This window comes from Podarcis gaigeae, assembly GCF_964106915.1.
Source record: "Podarcis gaigeae genome assembly, chromosome: 10".
Classification (NCBI taxonomy): domain Eukaryota; kingdom Metazoa; phylum Chordata; class Lepidosauria; order Squamata; family Lacertidae; genus Podarcis; species Podarcis gaigeae.
Genome location: NC_139686.1, coordinates 11,837,658 through 11,857,967, shown reverse-complemented (window position 1 = coordinate 11,857,967; position 20,310 = coordinate 11,837,658). Strand labels below are relative to the sequence as shown.

Here is a 20,310-nt window from a genome sequence, read left to right as displayed (position 1 = left end):
CTTGGTTGGGCCGCCAAACGTATTTGATATTTAGTTTTATTCCTCTTAAAGTATCTTAACGTTGTTGCAAGCATGTTCTCTTAATTACCCCCCATATATATATATATATATTGACTGCCCTAATTTAGCCAGGAGAGACCGTGATTTATTTTGGTCTGATAAATCACCCTCTCTAGTTTGCTTTGGAAGATTCCTTGTTAAAATATTTATTACTGTGCGTTAGTTGAGAAAGCTGTTCTTATCTCTTGTAGTTACTTATTGGAAATAAATGTAAGACTAGGATGGGAGAGATTTTAGGTTCAACTCATTCAGCCACGAAGCTTGTTGATGACCTTGGGGGGCTGACCTACCTCACAGGGTTGTTGCGAGAATTAAAAGAGGGAGTGAAGCGCTGCTTTCACTACGTTGAGTTCTTTGCAGGGAAAGCAGGGTGTAAATAATTTCTTAAAGAAGAAAGACGCAGAGTAGGTTTTGCTACAAATACTTTGGATGCCTTGATTTTTAAGTAAATAGTGATTTTTGGCTATTGGGTTCCAGTGTAAAGGCCTTTTTAAACTGGTTTTCTTTGTATAAAAATGATATGTTTTAAAACAAATTAATAATATATTATTAAAACGTATATTCCATCTCTGGCAGTAAAATCGCTGTCTAGTGCAAGGTCTCCCAAACGTGGGTCTTCACCTGTTTTTTTGGACTACAATTCCCATCATCCCTGACCACTGCTCTTGCTAGCTAGGGATGATGGGAGTCATAGTCCAAAAAACAGCTAGAGACCCAAATTTGGGAAACCCTGGTCTAGTAGGATGAAGACTGCTTCTTTCTGATGTACGTAGGAAATGTAAATGTAAGGACACTGGCTTGGGTCAGTTCAGATTCGTTGTCCATTTGCCCCCATACTGGCAACTCTGATTGGCAGTGGCTCTCCAAGTAAGAAGCAATTAATGGATGAAATAAATAACAATAAATTAAACCAGTGTTGAATCAATGACATTGATTCCTCTTTCGATGCTGTTTGTACCTAGAAAAGCTTCCAGCTGTATGTCCTGTAGCTTCCTGCAGAAATCCTGTAACTTTTTATACCACAAATGTTCTGGGGTGGGAGGGAATTGTCCTGTTTTTGGTTGTGCTATACAGTGGTGCCCTGCAAGACGAATGCCTCGCAAGACGAAAAACCCGCTAGACGAAAGGGTTTTCCGTTTTTCGAGGCGCTTCGCAAGACGAATTTCCCTATGGGCTTGCTTCGCAAGACGAAAACGTCTTGCGAGTCTTACGTTTCCCCCCGCTTTTTTCTCCCTTTTTCTAAGCCGCTAAGCCACTAATAGGGTTGCTTCGCAAGACGAAAAAACCGCAAGACGAAGAGACTCGCGGAACGGATTCTTTTTGTCTTGCGAGGCACCACTGTACAGTCATACCTCGGGTTGAAGTCGCTTCAGGTTAAGCCTTTTCGGGTTGCGCTCCATGGCGACCCAGAAGTAATGGAGCGTGTTACTTTTGGGTTTTGCCGCTCATGCATGCACAGATGCTCAAAATGGCGTCACGCACACGTGTGGAAGCTGCGAATCGTGACCCGTGCACGCGGGTTGCATTCGCTTCAGGATGCGAATGGAATGGATCCGGTTCACACCCAGAGGTACCACTGTAGTGCAAGAGTGCTGCTCCAGACAGCAATAATGTGGTAACGTTGGAGAAGAATTACAGAACAATTAACAAAATGGCGTGTGGACAGCTTGCATTAAACCCACAGCCAATGAACTCCTATTGTGTGAATGACAGGTTGCAGAATGTATACACACTCCCCCCCCCCAAAAAAAAATTGTTTGAAGGGGCCCTTTTTTTTGAAAGAATTTATGTGGGTTTACAGTGGTACCTCGGGTTAAGAACTTAATTCGTTCTGGAGGTCCGTTCTTAACCTGAAACTGTTCTTAACCTGAGGTACCACTTTAGCTAATGGGGCCTCCAGTTGCCACTGCGCCGCCGGAGCACGATTTCTGTTCTCATCCTGAAGCAAAGTTGTTAACCTGAAACACTATTTCTGGGTTAGCGGAGTCTGTAACCTGAAGTGTCTGTAATCTGAGGTACCACTGTACTTGACTCTAATATCAGAGCAATAATTTGGAAGATGAAATCCATTGTTTTGCAGTTCCCTTTTGTTAAAGAAACGGATGAAAAGAAGGGGAGAAATGTCCTCTGGAAGCAGTCGTGACAAACGCCACCATCACCCCGTCGACAGCCTTTGCCGGAAGCTCCAGAACATCAACATGAAGGACCAGGCCTCCAATCCTGCTCTGCAGATCCCAAAATTCCAGTCCAAGAACTTTGACAGCCCACAGGGCAATGTGAAGAAAAACTTGGAGGAGATCTTAAAGAAAAGGACCCTGAAAGCGAGTGACAGCAATGCGCAGGGCTACGACAACCTGCTGAGCCCCTTCAGCGATAATGTCTTCTCCCCGAGTCGGCAAGCGGCGTCACCGAGTCACCGGCGCCTCTCGGACATCCGCTCAGAGTCCGTTTCAGGTGGTAGAAACAAAGAGAGAGCCAACAAGTCGTGGCTTTTTCTAGGCCAGGGAGTAAGCTCTCCGTGCTTTTCCAAACGCAGGGAATTTTCTGCCAGTCAGCTGCCTGGTTCCCCCAGTGCAGAGCAGAAGGCTGCAGCTTCTCAGGAATGTGGCTACATCACCTCAAGCCCAAATTTGTCTGCCCGGAAAATTAACTCTCCTGTCAGCAAGAGACTCTCTTTGGGTAAGGAAAGGGCAAAAGGCCTGGTTCTTTCTAAATAAAAAGGGGATGCTGGCTCCTGTCAAAGACTTTGGCACAAAATGCAAACTCGCAGAAAGAATGGCAAAAATGTAAATGCTTCAAAATCTTAGTTGCTAGGGGTCATGAGTTAGGTGCGCAGCCTGGGAGCCATTTTGGACTCGCAGCTGTCCATGGGGGTGCAGGTTAATTCTTTGTCCAGGGCAGCTGTTTACCAGCTCCAACTGGTAAGCCGGTTCAGCCCCTGTGTATTGTCTTGCCAGAAGGGATGCGGGTGGCACTGTTGTCTAAACCACTGAGCCTCTTGGGCCTGCCGATTAGAAGGTCGGCAGTTCAAAGCCCCGCGACAGGGTGAGCTCCTGTTGCTCTGTCCCAGCTCCTGCCAACCTAGCAGTTAGAAAGCACACCAGTGCAAATAGATAAATAGATACCACTGCAGCAGGAAGGTAAACGGTGTTTCCATGCGCTGCTCTGGTTTTGCCAGAAGTGGTTTAGTCATGCTGGCCACATGACCCAGAAAACTATCTGTGGACAAACGCTGGCTCCCTTGACCTGAAAGTGGGATGAGCGCTGCATCTCATAGTCGTCTTTGACTGGGCTTAACCGTCCGGGGTCCTTTACCAGTTTCGCCAGAGTGGTACATGTTCTGGTTACTGCAATGCGCTCTACATGGGGCTAACTTTGAAGGTGACTCAGAAACCACAACTAATCCAGAATCTAGCAGCTAAACCAGTGACTGAGAGTGGCCACTGGGACCATAGAACACTGGTCCTAAAAGAACTACATTGGTTCCAGTACATTTCCAGGTGTAATTCAAAGTGTTGGTGCTGGCCTTTAAAGGCCTAAATGGCCTCAGCCCTGTATAATCAGTTCTGGCACCTCTCAGGTATGTGTCATTGCCATTTTAAGAGAACAAGGGAGGTGTTCATGGTGAGTTCTGGCTCCTCCTTTTCTAGAAAATAGCACTGAGTGTCTCCACCCCCAATCTTTCAGCCTGGACACTGAGGTCCAGCTCCAAGGGCCTTCTGGTGGTTCCCTCATTGAGAGAAGTGAGCTTACAGGGAACCAGGCAGAGGGCCTTCTTGGTAGTGGCACCCGCCCTGTGGAACGCCCTCCCATCAGATGTCGAGGAACTAAACAACTATCTGAATTTTAGAAAACACCTGAAGGCAGCCCTGTATAGGGAAGTTTTGTAATGTTTGATGTTTTATTGTGTTTTTAATATTCTGTTGAGAGCCACCTAAGGTGGCTGGGGCAGCCGGTCAGATGGGTGACATATATGAATAATAAAATTATTGTTTATTGATCCAGCAGAGTTCATCTTACGATATTATGTAAGAGAGTAGGTAAAGGTAAAGGGACGCCTGACCATTAGGTCCAGTCGTGGCTGACTCTGGGGTTGTGGCACTCATCTTGCTTTATTGGCCAAAGGCGTACAGATTCTGGGTCATGTGGCCAGCATGACTAAGCCGCTTCTGGGCGAACCAGAGCAGCACACGGAAACACCATTTACCTTCCTGACGGAGCGGTACCTATTTATCTACTTGCACTTTGATATGCTTTTGAACTGCTGGGTTGGCAGGAGCAGGGACCGAGCAACAGAAACTCACCCTGTCGCGGGGATTCGATCCGCCAACCTTCTGCTAGGTTGGCAGGAGCAGGGACCGAACAACAGGCACTCATCCCGTCGCGGGGATTCGAACTGCTGACCTTCTGATTGGCAAGCCCTAGGCTCTGTGGTTTAACCCACAGCGCCACCCGTGTCCCTTAGGTAAGAGAGTAGCTAGTATTTAAACATCTAGTGCTTTTTTAAAGTATCCCTCAGAGCTGAACTTAAAAAGAAAAGCATCATTGCCTTCAAATGCAATTCAAGGAATCTAAAACTTTAGTTGGATTTTTTATGCAACTCTATTTCGGGTCTAGGACAGACTGTGTACAGAACTTGTAGCCCTGCTGCAGGCTCCCTGGTAATCGAGACTCGTAATACTGCATGGAAATCAAATATCCTGTCAGTGCCCTTTCCCTTTGTAGGATGGAGACTGTCAGCAGAGAACAAAGATGACGAAAGCGCTGAAGTAAGCCTGATCTGTGAGGAAGACCTTTTGACTACTATGTTCTCTGCTTGCGACATAGAAAGGAGAGGTAAAAAAACACCAGCCCCAAACCTTCTCTTGCAACTGTTGGAAGCTTACAGGTGTATTTGTTTATTTGTTAATTTGCTCCATAAAATAGTGTTGAGCATGCCCAAATTCTCTGAGCCTTAAGCGTGCTTGGAATGTGGTCACTAGGGACCTGTATGGTATTTTTTGGGTAATGCTGTTATATACAAATCCATATTAGGGCAGTGCCATTTTTTCATGGGGCCAGCCAGGAATTTCAGTCCCCACTGGTAACTGACCATGTGTCCTGGGGAGGCCCACTTCTCCCCGGTAGATGTCGACCTAGATCAAGGTATGTTGACCTCGAAATATTTCTGCTTATGAAACAAGACCTGTGAATCCCTGGTGCTTTGACTGTGGGGTCATCCTTGTTGCAGGTATTAATATTGCACAGTTTGAAGTGACTGGAAGTAAAAGAACTGACTCTTTTTAGAAACGAAGCATTGTCTAGGCTCTTAAAAACATTGTTCGAACATTTGCTGGCAGAACGTTCGAAACAAAATTAAAACTTCAAATGTACACTCAAAACATCCATGCAATGTCTTGTGCTGTCTGGCACAAGCCGGGTAAAATATGAAATAACTCTAAGAGATCTAGAACCAGGGGTCTGTCTCTTCCCACAGCATCCATTTTAGCTTGGAACTGTTTTCTCTATCAGGGAGTCTTTTACATGTCCTTACTTCACAGTGCCTTGAGACAAAAGACACAAAGGCAACTCCCTTCAAAATGGAGATTTGCAGCTCAGTGCCTTCATCACATGATCTAAGGTTACAACGGTAGGGGAACAGAAAGGTTATAATCATTAACCCATTTAGGACCTTAGAGTCCCTTAGAAAAACTACTGTGGAAAAACTCCAATGTTAGCAATACACATTCAGCCATTTTCTATTTTAAATCTTCATTAATGCGCATACTTTGTTCATTTCTGTGTGAATTAAATCAGTTATACTTAACAGTCCACACTTCTGCTTGTCCAGTACCTAGAAAGCATGAGTCTCAGAATATTCCCACTTGCTCTTTACCCCTTATCGGAACGAACAGCAATCCATGGGAAACCCGGTTGCCATTTGTTCTGAGTCAGCGGTAAAGAGCGAGTTTTTCCAGGGGGGAGCAGCTGAGAAAAGGGAGGTGTGGCCAAGCTCTCAGTGTTCATTGTTGCTGTTGTCTTTAGGCAAAGTGCCTGTTTCCAAATTAGTTGACTTTGTGAGATACACAACTAGCCGGAGTTCTGAGGACAGCAGTCTCGAGGAGCTGTGCAACATGCTTGATCCTGATCAAAGGGACATCTCCATGGACCTGGAAACGTATCATGCCATCATGAAGGAATGGATTGACGACTGCAGGAGAAGCTGGTAACTGACGGGTCTTGCAAGGCTTCTTGGGTTGCATGCATTTAATGCATGTGACTTTGGGCAAAGTATCCATGGTCTACGACTCAGAGCTGCAATTCCCAGAACCATTAATAATATACAGGACTCTTTGGGGGGAGTAAAGGTGCTTTTTCAATATTTGGTTCAATATATGGTTTGATATGAGTATGCTCTCATTTTTCAAAATGAGAGCAAAAGCATCAAGCAATACTGAGTACAATCCTAACTGTGACCCAGAATCGCTGTTCAAGCAGGGTGCTGGAGAAGGCAATTTCATAATTATATGAATGATTCCTGTTATTATGTGGCTGCATTGCATTATACTTTCTGGCACAGAGGCGGGTGGCACTGTGGTCTAAACCACTGAGCCTCTTGGGCTTGCTGATCGGAAGGTTGGCGGTTCAAATCCCCGCAACGGGGTAAGCTCCTGTTGTTCTGTCCCAGTTCCTGCCAACCTAGCAGTTTGAAAGCACGCCAGTGCAAGTAGATAAATAGGTACTGCTGCGGCGGGAAGGTAAACAGTGTTTCCATGCGCTCTGGCACTTGTCATGGTCCTCCATGCGCCAGTAGCGGTTTAGTCGTTCTGGCCGCATGACCCGGAAAGCTGTCTGTGGACAAACGCCAGCTCCCTCGGCCTGAAAGCGAGATGAGCGCCACAACCCCATAGTCGCCTTTGACTGGACTTAACCATCCAGGGGTCCTTTACCTTTTTATACTTTCTGGATGTCCCATGATCATATTATAAAGTAGTTTTGTTCTGTGTTATAAATCAAGCACTGCTAGAAGTTGGCGTCGTCCCCCCCCCCCAATGTATTTCTTATCAATAAACAAAATTGGTGGGGCACGAGCAAATTTTCACTCTGAAAGTGTGGCTCAGAGGAAAAAGCTTGAGAACCACTGCAGTAAATTTTGCTAGGTTTCCTTCATGTTCTGATATGTGTGAGAGAGAGCACATATACAAGAACAGAAAACTTACGAGTAAGGGGAGGAAGCTGTTTGCTAGCTGAAGTGTTCAGTACTAAGTTGCTGTCCGCAATCTTGTGATTTGGGCCCCAATTTTGGATTACTAGAGTGGGAAGCTGCTGCAACATTACAATTAGGCAAAATGTAACACTGAGTTGGTTTTGTGCTTATGTGAGAATTTATCCAGAGCTGCTGTCGCTGTAAGCTAGAGACCTCTTCTGTGGAGTGAAATGCAGAGCTGCTCCAAGTACCCTCTGCTTCCAGCTTTTATAATTAAACTAATGGTTTGAGGAGGAATGACGCCTCCCAGCCCCACTTAGTGATTATTTTGTTCCTTTTTTGAAACCTGTTTGTCATTAATGTTCCCACCCAATCAGGGCTCATGATGCTGCATAGCTAAAACTGTTTTTTTGCAAGCAGTTGGGGGGTGGGGCAGAAGGGAAAATGTTTTCCGACACTGAAATAAAACTGCAAAAAAAAAGTGCAGAGTTTTCTCTTGCTCCTGATGAAAAGTGATTTTTGTTAAAACTCTAAATTCATGTTAAAACAGGAAATAAATATGTAGGGTGGTGTGTTGTTGTTTTTTCATTCCAGGAAAGAACCATCTGCTAGAGATACAACCAGAGAAAGCATGCTAGCAGGTATCAGCTGCTCTCTGTATTATGGAAGACTTAATTTACTGAAAAGTGTACTAGAAGCAGCATACAACTTAAGACTTGTGGGTGCTGTCCTGTAGCTGAAAGGGGTTTGCAAATAGCCTGTGCATGCAGAGGATTAGTGAAGGGGATGCAAAGACAAATATGCTTGAGGGGGATGGATGAAGGAATCTTCTCCAGCCATGGGAGGGGAAGTGAGGGGAAGAAAATGCTCACTGTGGGTTTAAAGCGCTTGGAAAGTATTGCCTGGGATATTATTAAAGGAACTGCAAGAGGTGTGGGGAAGGTCAGGAAGGGTGGGGGGAGGGTGATGTGTTGTGTGGAGATGTCAGCAGAAAGTGAGAAAAACCCAAAATGCTCTGTACCAATGTCTGTCTCTTGAGCTGTAACAGGAAACCTCTTTTTTCAGCCAAAAGTCCTCTTGTGAGGTTGAATGTAACTTCCGGAAGCCTAGAGGCACTTGGTGGCGATGTGTCCAGAGGAGACTTGTGAGTCGCTTTTAAAATATTTTTATAAGCTATTTCAGATATTAAAATTGTTATTTGAAGCAATTGGATGCATAAAAAACTGAACCCTTTTGGAATAAAAAAATGTCCAGACCCATAAATATGAATCAGTGCTTTGCTAACCAGAACTTCTTCAGAACAGGTACGAAACAGCCAACGATACATCCAGAAAGTTGTATAAAGCATATGCATATTCAAGCATAGGTGGTTCTTCTTAAATACATAACATACTATTAGAGCAAAAATCAAAGCTATGTCTCTCCCAAAGCCTATATTAGCCTGCATCCAGGCTAAGCTTATGCACTCCTTGAGAGGCATCATTATCATATTCTTTTGTTCTCTGTGGCTCCCAGAGAGAAGACTAAACAGACAACTGCCTTCAAGATGGAGATTTGGAATTGATTGCCTTGATCATGTGATCTAAGGTTAAACACTCACGTGTAGGAGCAGAGAGCATCAACAGTTAATCAGAGAGCTTCAGTATGCTGCAATGGAATTTTCCAATGTTAAACCCTTCAGCGATATGCATACAGAGATTAAACAATTATACTTGCTAAATTGTCACTTAAAAACACATTTCCCAAAAGAGTTCTATGCTCGGCCACTTTCTAATCTGAGAGTGCGATGCTAAATCCCTTTGTAGTCATAAAGTCCTCCTCTCTTTTCAAATACGACTAACAGACAAAATCCTCTAAGTTTGATCAGCCTTTTGGAGCAGTCTCTGCTGTAGCCCATGAGACCTTTGTCATACACCACACAAACAATTTAGTCGTCTTCTGGGCCAGGAAGTGATGCCATCATAGAGCATTGGTGATGAACTACTCATCACCATTGATGAACTACTCATCACTCATCATCATGATGACTCATGCCATTGGTGATGAACTACTTATGGCTACCACTGCATTGCCTCCCCCCTTTTAAAACGTTATTTGCATTAGTAGGGCACGTACCCAATCTGCAGTTTGCTGGCATTTGCAGCTGAGGGACAAGCATGGGTTGGTGGAAAGGGAAGCTTTAATGATGGGGGATTTCGAAGATATGAGAGGATTTTGGAGGAACGTAAGTTAACAGAGTGGAAAGCAGCCTCCTAACAGTGCTGTCCCTGCTACTGACTGGGAAGGGTGAGGAATTGGGGACGTCAGCATGGTGCAAAGCCACTTTTGATTGGGTGCTCAGGCCCAGAGGACAGCTGGCTACCCACAGCTGGTACTGGGGATGGTTGGCAGTTCAGCTAGAAAGATGCAAAAGAAATGGGAGACGTTGGGTTTTGATCTTTGAAGCTGGAACCCTCCCGTCAAAATGTGAAGAATGCAGACATGGCAGCTGATCGGGGCCTTTTGTTCCTTGTGCATCCAGGGAAACCTCTGACTTGATCACTTGTGTAGCAGATCTTCAATTCAGCAATCAGAAACTTCAAGATGAGAACAACCAGTTGAAGACAGCTCTGGACACCATGGAGGAGACCAACAACAGATTAGTGGAGGACAATGTGGAGCTGAATAATCAGATAAAAAGGTGGGACATTTTGGGTTGAGTCCTACTAAACCAATGCACGAGCAGAACTGCTTCTACAGGTGCAGCAGAACTCCCCCCACCCCTAAATCTTCTCCAATGGTTGGGGAAAACTTGGAGCAGTTGGGTGGAGAGGAGTGGTACTGGTCATCTTCTCCAATGGCCATCTGGTTGGCCATCGCAGATAAGAGGTGAGCAGGAGACGAGCTGATCTTCCCTAAGCACGTCTCCTCCTGCTCGCTTGCCACCGGCACGGATGGGCAGCTGCCGGACGGTGCCTGCACAGGAGATGGGCAGGCAGGCAGGCAGGGCAGCAGCAGGAGGAGGGAGTTTCTGCTAATGCTTACTCCTGAGTAAGCCTGTAGGGGATCACAGTGCAAGGAGGGAGAGGGAGGGAGGGAGAAAGCACGGCTAGCACTCCAAGAAAGGCTGGGACCCAGAGGAAGGCCACACAACAGAAGAGAAGATATGACTTCTTCTTTTTAAAAAATAACTTTCCCCCTCTTTTTTTTTTAAAAAAAAATTGATTGATAGTGTCCCCTGATTCATTGAAAAAAGTCTGGTAACCTTATTCCAAACCCTGGAGCCAGCACTGATTTAGCAACATGGGAAGCTGTGTTATACAGCGTCAGACCACTGGTCCACCTAGTTCCATATGGGCTGTGCTGATTGGCAGAAGTTCTCCAGGGTTCGGGGCAGGAGTCTCTCTCAGCTGTACCTGGAGATGCCAGGGACCTTCTGCATGGAAAATGGATGCTCATGCACTGAGCTGCAACCCTTTCTGCTAATGGCTGCTGTCCATATTTTTATTTTGATGCCATGTCGTTGAAGCAACAGGGACAGAGCAATCCAAATGTCTTCATTTCCTCTTGCCAGATTGGAGACGGTCAGTCAGAGTAGGAAAATCCTGCCAGTCTATTTTATTTTAATTTAAATTTTTTTATTTCTAAAATGCCCTATAACAACAGCATGTTGCTCATCATAACAGGCTTGGTGATTTTGGTTCTTTCAGTTTCCAGCAGTCTGTGGCCCGAGTGAAAACCTTAAAAGAGGAGCTGGAGGAAGCAAAGAATAACCTTAATACTGCAGAGGAAAAAAGGCTGAGAACAGCAGCCCAGAATAAGCAGCTAGTAGGTGGACTTGAACCATTTCAGACAGTGTTTATTGACTGAGGCTTAACAGTGCATTAAGGTAAAGGTAAAGGGACCCCTGACCGTTAGGTCCAGTTGTGACCGACTGGGGTTGCGGTGCTCATCTCGCTTTATTGGCCGAGGGAGCTAGCATACAGCTTCCAGGTCATGTGGCCAGCATGACTAAGCCACTTCTGGCGAACCAGAGCAGCACATAGAAACGCCGTTTACTTTCCCGCCAGAGCAGTACCTACTTATCTACTTGCACTTTGACATGCTTTCGAACTGCTAGGTAGGCAGGAGCTGGGACCAAGCAATGGGAGCTCACTGCGTCGCGGGGATTCGAACCACCAACCTTCTGATCGGCAAGTCCTAGGCTCTGTGGTTTAACCCACAGCACCACCCGCGTCGCTAACAGTGCATTAAGTCCTTTGAAATTTGCACTTCTCCAAATTTCGCTGTGCAGTTCCCCAATCAAGTAATGCATACTAAAATATAATAGCTATATAGTAATGTAAACGACATACAAATGCACATGTCAGTGAAAACGACATACAAAAATGCATTATGTTAAGAGAAATGTGTATGTCTGACAAAATGCGTATGCAGTATTACAAATTGCACTATAATGCTGATGAGCTTTCATAAGGACTTTATAAAAAAGAGAGCAAACTGATACACAAATGTGAAAACTGAAATTGACAGTTGTCAGTCAACCCTATTTATAGGTCACTATGTGACTTAAATCCTGCCAACCTAAGGACGCCAAAGTGCAAGTAGATAAATACTTCCGGCAGGAAGGTAAACAGCGTTTCCGTGCGCTGCTCTGGTTCACCAGAAGCGGCTTAGTCATGTTGGCCACATGACCCGGAAGCTGTATGCCGGCTCCCTCAGCCAATAAAGCAAGATGAGCGCCGCAACCCCAGAGTCGGTCACAACTGAACCTAATGGTCAGGGGTCCCTTTACCTTTACCTATGTGACTTAAAGCTCTTTGGTGATTATAACCGAAGACATCCCCAGTTTTCCATAAATTGAGGGCAGAGTTTTCCACAGGTGGGACGGGGAAAACATTCAATATTTACATGGTAGTTGTGTCTAGTGGCCCTGAGTAACTGGGTGGGTGGGTGTATGTGTGTTGGCAGTATCTCAAACCATCCCCCCTTTCCTTTTTACACCAGGAAAAGGAGAACCAGTCCCTCATCATCAAGATCTCATCTCTACAAGAAGAGGCAAGTGTGAATTGCGTGCGAATTGTCTGCAGACAGTTTCATACGCTGGGAAAAGTCTTGCTAGCTAGTCTTGCTGTGCATAATAAATAGTATCTGCTTTAATCCAGAATATTAGGCATGCTCTGGATTCGGATGGTCTCCGGAAGAAGATTTCAGAGCTGTCAAGAAATATGGCTGAACTCCAAGTAGGTGCTTGCAACACTTATTTTCAGTGTGGGGAAGCAATGGTTCGATGCAGGGCTTCAAATGCCAAATATTTCTCCATGACATCTATAAGCAAGATGGCAGGAGGTTTAGGGACTGTTTCTTCCTCAAGGATTAAGCATGTGTGTGCATGTGTGTTATAGGGTGCTGTACAGTTTTTATTTTAAGATTTGTTTTTTAAGAGATGCTTCAGCTTAAATCGTCAATCAACTTACCTGTAAGCAAATGAGCACTCTTTTTAAATCTGAGTTGCCAAACTGAAATACAGTGGTGCCCCGCAAGACGAATGCCTCGCAAAATGAAAAACGCGCAAGACGAAAGGGTTTTTCAGTTTTTGCGTCGCTTGGCAAGACGATTTTCCCTATGGGCTTGCTTCGCAAGACGAAACGTCCTTGCGAATTTGTTTCCTTTTTCTTAAAGCCGCTAAGCCGTTAATAGCTGCTAAGCCGTTAATAGCCGCTAAGCCACTAATAGCCGTGCTTCACAAGACAAAAAAACCGCAGGACGAAGAGACTCGCGGAACAGATTAATTTTGTCTTGCAAGGCACCACTGTAGGTCAGATTCCTACATGTAAACCTTAAGTTTTTGCAATTTTACACTCAAATTCCAAGGTAGAATGTCATGTAAAAACCATAATGAATTCACTGGTTTCTCTGACAACTAGAGCTGAAATCAACTTGCCCTTTAAAACTCTCCTGATGTCAGATATTCTGAGTACATGAATATTAGATTTTTCATTTTATTTTTAAATTATCTGGGAGATTTTTATCCTGACATTCTATGTAGAGTATAAAAGACTGGATGGAGCCTTCTCCTGCTCTAACAGCTCCTCCTTTTGACCTGGGGGTTATATTTTATTTGAGGTATTTATGGCCCACCCAAAAAGGCTTTCAAAGCAACCAGTACTTAAATCCCCACAGGCTCCCAATTTAAAAAAGACAGGGAAGATGAGACATCACACACAAGGAAAAGGAAACAGGAGGGAGGAGGAGAAAACAAGGTCAAGCTCCAGTTCTTAAAGTTAACAGTTCTTATAACAGTGCTGTATAGTTCTCTTCTGTGTATATTCTGTGCAGTATGCAGCTAACTCCTTCTGTCAGTGCAAGGACTACCATGTGCGTAGTTGAATTTTCTCCCCCTCTTCTCTCCCTCTGCATGTCCAGCCCCCAAATCTGCTCTGGAGCATTGGGATAACTCCTAGAACAGATTTAGGTGGTGCACAGGGAAAACAAGAACAGGGACAGATCCATTGCTCAAGTTCTGATGGAACAAGTTACAGTGGTACCTTGGTTCTCAAACTTAATCCGTTCCGGAAGTCCGTTCCAAAACCAAAGCATTCCAAAACCAGGGCACACTTTCCTATAGGAAGTAATGTGAAACGGATTAATCCGTTCCAGACTTTTAAAAACAACCCTTAAAACAGCAATTTAACATGAATTTTACTATCGAAGGAGACCATTGATCCATAAAATAAAGGCAATAATCTATGTACTGTACTATAAAATAAATAAGACAGATGATGAATTTTTTTTTAAAAAAAAAATCTTACCTGCACTGATGATAGTCATTGTTTGGATGGGGGACTTTTATCCATTTCCGCAGTTCCACAATCAATCAATCAATCAGTAGCTGAACTGGGTTCCACACAGTCACAAAAACAAATTAACAGAAAAAGCCTCAGAAACAAAAACGCAAAATAAATAGCAGGAACAAAAGCACCAAACTTAATCTGTTCGACTTCTGAAATGTTTGAAAAACAAGGCATGGCTTCTGACTGGGGCAGGCGCCCTGGAAACAATAGCCGATAGCCGCATCGGATGTTTGGCTTCCGAAAAACATTTGAAAACTGGAACACTTACTTCCGAGTTTGCAGCGTTTGGGAACCAAGGCGTTTGAGAACCAAGGTACCACTGTAGTTGGATGTCTCCCTCCACTGTTTGGAAGAGCAGCAAGCTCTTGATGTCAGTGGCAGTTCTCTCTCTCTTGCCCTTGATGAAGACATAATTCATCCCCTGAAGGCCTTCCCCAGCCCCGAGATCAGGAGGAGGAGCAGAGTTAGTGACAAAATCCAGGGCAGTAAGACAGCCCAGTTCTTCCTTCAGAGAGGTGGCTTGATGGAGAAACCCTCCTCCTTCATCAGTATCAACGACAGTTCGTACCTTGTTGATGCTAAAGCCACCTCTGCCTTCGGGAGGAGGTGAGGTTGCAGGCTTCACGGCCCTTCCACGTACCCAGGGGGTGGGAGGCCAGCCCCTGCACAATTGGGGGATTCCCAGCTGCATCACCCTCTGGCCGGCCAATCGGGTTGTTCTGGGGGTGTGGCCTGCCCCTTAAAGGCAGGACGCGGCCGGGGATCTCCCTCTTTGTCCGCTTGCCAGCTGCTCCAGTTTTCCCACCCTTCCGCCCTTTAAAGTTTGCTTCCTTTGACCTTGCTATGGACCTTGGTTGGTCACCGTTGAGGGGCCTGGTAGTAATTTTTTCACTTGGCAAATTGGTACCAGCCACTTGGTTTTTGCCTACCTCGTAGCAAATTGTCACGACTTTCTGGGCACTGGCGGTTAGGCATTGGAAAGTTCTGTAGATGGGGAAAGGGGAAGTTGCGCCATCACCTGCCCCACATATTGAAAGGTAGTCCGGTAAAGGATTCGGGGGGGGGGTGGCCCTGTCCAAAGCCTAGGGAGGTGAGGGCCCCTATTGGTGACCCAGGGGGAGTTCCTAGTTGATGTGCATCAGCAGGACTCCCCCTACTGGTGTTAACCCTTCCTGGACTTCAAGCAGACAGGCTGGAGTCAGATATAGTCGGTTAAGTCCAATGCCTAAGCCAATACCGCTCATCACCTGTAATCAATAAAGTTGTGGCCTTTTTTAGCCCATTAGCCTTAATAATTGTGTCATGTGTCATTATTTCTGCCTGGCAGGGGGTCAGGAACTCTCCATACAACCTGGCTTCACCATTTTCAGCCACTCATTGGTGGCTCTCCTTCAGAGTGGCTGGTACCTGGTTGAGGAAGGAAATAATGGAATCCTAGAACCGTAGAATTGGAAGGGATCCCATAGGACATAGGGATCCCCACTGCAATGCAGGAATCACAGCATCTGAATCTGAAGCAAGGGCCCTGAGCAGGGTTGGGGAGCTCCAAACTGGCCAAGGAAGATATCTCTGGGAAGACCCAGAGTTTGAGCATTCAAGACCCTTTGCAGCCCACAACCTGCAGAGTGGATTTAAAGCATCTTCTGCACTCTGAAGCAACTTCGAGAAAGCCTCTCCTCCTTCTGGAGGGGAGGGATTGTGAGCGGGAGATGATTCCCGTGTCATGCAGGGGGCCATTCTGCCCCCTGCCCTCTCATCATCGCTGGCACGCCACGCCTCCCAGTTGGGCACCCAATCGGGTGCCACCGCGGGGGGCATAGTTTAGCCGCTCAAATGCGGCCGCGCCAGCTCTCTCCGCCATTGCGCTTCAGATTTTCCACGAGTCACCCACCCACCACTCCCTTTAGGGCGTAGCTTCTTGCTCGACCTTGCTATGGACCCATGGTTGGTTGCCCTGGTTGCTCAGGGGGCCTGGTAGGAGTTTTTTTCCAATTGGCAAATTGGCACCGGCCTCTTGGTTTTTTTCACCTACCTCGTAGCAATCGTCACAACTTTCTTGGTATTTGGCGGTTAGGCATTGGAATGTGTTGTTGGTGTGTGGAAGGGCAAGGTGTGGCCATCGCCTACCCTGTCACTTATGGGTATTCCGTTAAAGGAATCCGGCGGTCAGGATCCTGTCCGATGCCCTGCTGGGGCTAGGGGCCATGGCACGACCCCGGTGACATCAGGGGAGAGCTTATAGTTGTATTTGCTTCAACAGGCTCCCCCTACTGGTGGTTAACCCCTTGTCAGAATCACCCCTCTCCGAGTGGGTGGAGTCAAATTTGCTGTGGTCCAGTGCCTCAGCCAATACCTTCTTACATGCTGTAATCAATAAAGTTGTGGCCTTTTCTTGCCCATTAACCCAATATACTGTGTCCATGTGTCTTCATTCCCCCAAGCGGGGATCGGGTCCTCGAATCACAATACCTTTTTATTTATTTATTTATTTAAGGCATAAGGCAAAACAGTAATTTCAGTTCCTCTCCTCCAGATACAAGTACACCTGTATGAAAAGACGGTGGAGAATAAAGACGCCTCCATCCTCAAGGTGAGTAGCTCTTGCGGTGCTGCAGAGACAGACTTGCTAGGCAGTGTTTTGCTGGGCCAGATGTGAAAGCCATGGGAAGATTGCTTTGGCAATGAAGGTTTAAGGATAGTGGGATTGCAGGACTGAATTTGTACATCGCACTGTAACACTGACAGCCATTTCTCCAACGGTTTGACTTTACCCCCAAAGGCACACTTCTCCATGGTCTCTTGAGACAGACAGGTGTCAACCAATACCAACTTGAATAAAAGATTGGGGAGGGGGGCAGGTAAGCCCCACCCTGCCTAATCAATCACATGATGTGATAAACGCACACCATTTGAATGGCAATGGCCATTAACTTTAGGGGCACCCGGGTCGTTCAAATATTATATTGGGGGCCTGAAGAGCTGGCTCCTATGTACACTTACATGCATATTAATCAGTTGGTCCCTTACCTTTCTCGCCCTGATCTGGCGACAGTGATCCATGTGACGATCACCTCCGGGCTTGATTATTGTAACTTACTCTACGCAGGGCTGCCCTTGAAGCTGACCCAGAAACTCCAGCGGGTGCAGAATGCCGCGGTGAGGCTCCTTACGGGGTCCTTGCCGCGAGATCACATTCATCCAGTGCTTTACCAACTGCACTGGCTCCCGGTGGAGTACAGGGTCAGGTTTAAGGTGCTGGTTTCAACCTTTAAAGCCCTACGCAGCCTAGGACCCATGTACCTACAGGACTGCCTCTCCTGGTATGCCCCACAGAGGACCTTAAGGTCCACAAATGACAACACTTTGGAGGTCCCAAGTCACAAGGTGGTTAGATTGGTCTCAGCTAGGGCCAGGGCCTTTTCAGTACTGACCCCGACTTGGTGGAATGCTCTGTCACAGGAGACTAGGGCCCTGCGGGACTTGACATATTTCCGCAGGGCCCGCAAGACAGAGCTGTTCCGCCTGGCCTTTGCTTTGGACTCAGTCTGACCCTTATGTTTTCCCTCCCCTTACGGTTTTGATCCATGGGCTACTTTTAAAATGAGGCTGCATTTTAAATTCCATTTTAACCTATATTTTAAATTGGTTTTCTTTTCCCCTATTACATTTTTATTGTAATTTTACTGGTGATAGCCACCCTGAGCCCGGTATAAATAAAATTATTATTATTATTATTATTATTATTATTGCAAACTCATGTTTTGAATGCCACCTTTTTCTATTTGGCCAAAACATCATCATCCATGTGCAAGGAAGGTGTATCCTTTGGCTTTGCAAGCTAAAGTAGTACAAAAAAACCCAAATCACACAATGCGGTCAGAGTATGCTTAGTGGGTACAGAATGCTGATAGTGGGAGCTGGGGGAGGAAAACAGGGGTGGTGGAGATGGAATGGCGTATCCTGACAGTGGGTGTGACTGGTTGGAGCACGCTGCAGCATTCTTGTTGCAGGTCTCCCTTGTCCTTTCCCTGTGACCCAGTTGGCATCTTTACTTGGCCAAGCTGCGAATTAGACTGACTGTGCCCAGCACTGAGCTTTCAGAGTGGCAGAAGGGGATCTGGTTGCTGCAGGAGATTGCAAGCTCTGTGTACAATCTTCTGCAGAAAGCGACGAGCCTGAAAATGCCAGGAACACACCATGCAAACATCTTCTTCCCTTCCTCTCTTGTTTTGCATAGCTTTGGCTTGTTCCTTCTCCAGGCACCTGTGGCTGATTTGAATTATGTAAAAACACACCATTTGGGCACATGTTTCTGCATGCCAGGAGTGTTTTAAATAATGCTGGGCATGAAACACACATGGAGCATCTTCCAGGATTATGGAAGCCCAGGGTGGGTGTTGGCAAGCATTTCTGCAGGTGGAAACAACTTGTTTCCTGTGTCTGAGCTTGGCTTCCTTGAGATGGAGAGCAGGGATGGAGGGATTGTGGGTGACAAGGATAAGGAAAGGGTTAAGCTCATCCCTCTCTGGAAATGCCACCCTCCCCTAACCTTACATTATGGAGCCACCACAGGTGGGCCACATGTCCATCAAGCAAAGTGAAATATACTCGGAGTCCTGTAGTGATTTTATACTCTTTTTGCAGCTTGCAAAACAGTGATTGAATTGCCCCCCATACCTCAGGCTTTTATATACATTAGTTACACAATGAGTCCCGTCTGATTGGCTGATTCTGCTTTCCTCCTGCAGCCTGATTGGTCTTTTCCTGCAGGCCAATCAGTGGTTGCATTCTAGGATCCTACTTGCCTATTGTTCTAGGATCCAAGCTTAGTATATAACACAAAGTGTCCTTTTTAACCTAAATATTAGTGCAAGAGGCTTTCTTTCAGATATTGCAGTACAATTTGTCTTCCACTTTTCCTTTGCCTTCCTCTAAAAACAAAGAGAGGCACAAGGGTTTGAGGGTCAGGTTGGTATTCTGCAAACGAAGCCCTAAACTTGCCTGCAAAGTCTCATTCTGCAAGCTCATTGGATGTATTGAGGTACAGCCTCTTTACCCTGGCCCTTTGAAAAATAGATGTGTAGTTCAAACTAGAGATTGAACTCCAAATGCAGAACCGGGACTTCCGGGTCGGCGCCATCGCCGAATGGCGGACTCCCTCTGAGCTCCGGAGGGAGCCTGCTTGGCAGGGGCTGGGTCCTACCGCACCGGCGATGCGGGGACCCTTAAAAACCACGGCCAGAGGAGGCCGTGGACATGGAGACTCGGCTGGCACCGTTAGCGCCCTCCCGACTCGTGAAGGAGCCTTTTTAAAGGCTACGGATCGGGTGCCGGGGAGAAGCGTGGTGCTTTGAGTTCTCTGCTATCCCTGCCGAGCGCAGCCGCATGCCATCCGGCGGAGAGCGCTGACTTCTTCTATTGAAAATTTGGATCTAAAGAAGAACCCGTGAGTAACTGGAATATGGACTAAAAAAAAGGGGGGATAAATTTTTAAAATTTGGAGCGAACGGGGGAGGCGGAAAAAAGGAAGTCAGCCCACCCCTAAATTGTAGAAGAGCCAAAACAAAGGACTGGACAACTAAGATCGAGTGTAACCTTATTTTGCCGAATTAGCAACTTCGCGAGGGAAAATTATAAGATTGAGCTGGAGGAGAAAAGTGGAATTGTTTTAAAAAAAGCAAACCCCCCCCCCCGGCATCCCTGGAGCGATTCGTGAAACTGCCTGGAGAAGAGCAATGGAGGTTTTGACAGCTGTCAAAGAGCTGTCAAAAAGGAAGATTAAAATAGAGACTTTGTTATGAGGACTTTGCCGGTTACATTTGTTATAAATTGAACATAAACTGCTTTAAATATGGACTAACAAGTTACTTGGACTGGTGGATGTGATTCTGGAAGGGAACTTTGTTACTGTAATCCATCTAGAGGAGCTGAGGGATATTGCATGTGTTTTTGACAGGAAACTTGAACAGTTGAATGGAACTTTTAATCTCCTGGGAAACTGCAGGAATGGAACATTATTTTGTCTACAGAGGTTTACACACTACAGGAAACAATGGAACTATTTGTTGAAAAATGAAAGGAACATGATGCAATGCTTTGCTCCTGAATAACAAGCCTCTGCAGAGACACTAGAACTTTTGGAAAAAGAACATTTCTGTGGGAGAACAGAGAAACAAAAAGGAGGAGAATGATTGACAAGACTAAGGAAACAACAAGAACTGGACAGAACTG

At 45.9% G+C, this 20,310-nt stretch overlaps 2 protein-coding genes across 2 annotated transcripts in view; both read left to right on the top strand.

The window, feature by feature from the left end:
- The window catches only part of GYS2 (glycogen synthase 2), a 147,635-nt gene that overhangs the window by 76,457 nt on the left and 50,868 nt on the right, over window positions 1-20,310 (top strand). The window lies entirely within an intron of this gene.
- Window positions 2,181-20,310, top strand: part of IRAG2 (inositol 1,4,5-triphosphate receptor associated 2) — a gene marked incomplete at its 5' end in the record, with an annotated part of 60,686 nt that continues 42,556 nt past the window's right edge. The window contains 10 exons of the mRNA XM_083699668.1: window positions 2,181-2,739; window positions 4,786-4,896; window positions 6,085-6,265; window positions 7,841-7,887; window positions 8,312-8,390; window positions 9,768-9,926; window positions 10,936-11,053; window positions 12,233-12,283; window positions 12,391-12,468; window positions 16,613-16,669. Of these exons, the coding sequence (XP_083555794.1) occupies window positions 2,181-2,739; window positions 4,786-4,896; window positions 6,085-6,265; window positions 7,841-7,887; window positions 8,312-8,390; window positions 9,768-9,926; window positions 10,936-11,053; window positions 12,233-12,283; window positions 12,391-12,468; window positions 16,613-16,669 (1,440 nt within the window). The remainder of the gene's footprint in view (window positions 2,740-4,785; window positions 4,897-6,084; window positions 6,266-7,840; window positions 7,888-8,311; window positions 8,391-9,767; window positions 9,927-10,935; window positions 11,054-12,232; window positions 12,284-12,390; window positions 12,469-16,612; window positions 16,670-20,310) is intronic.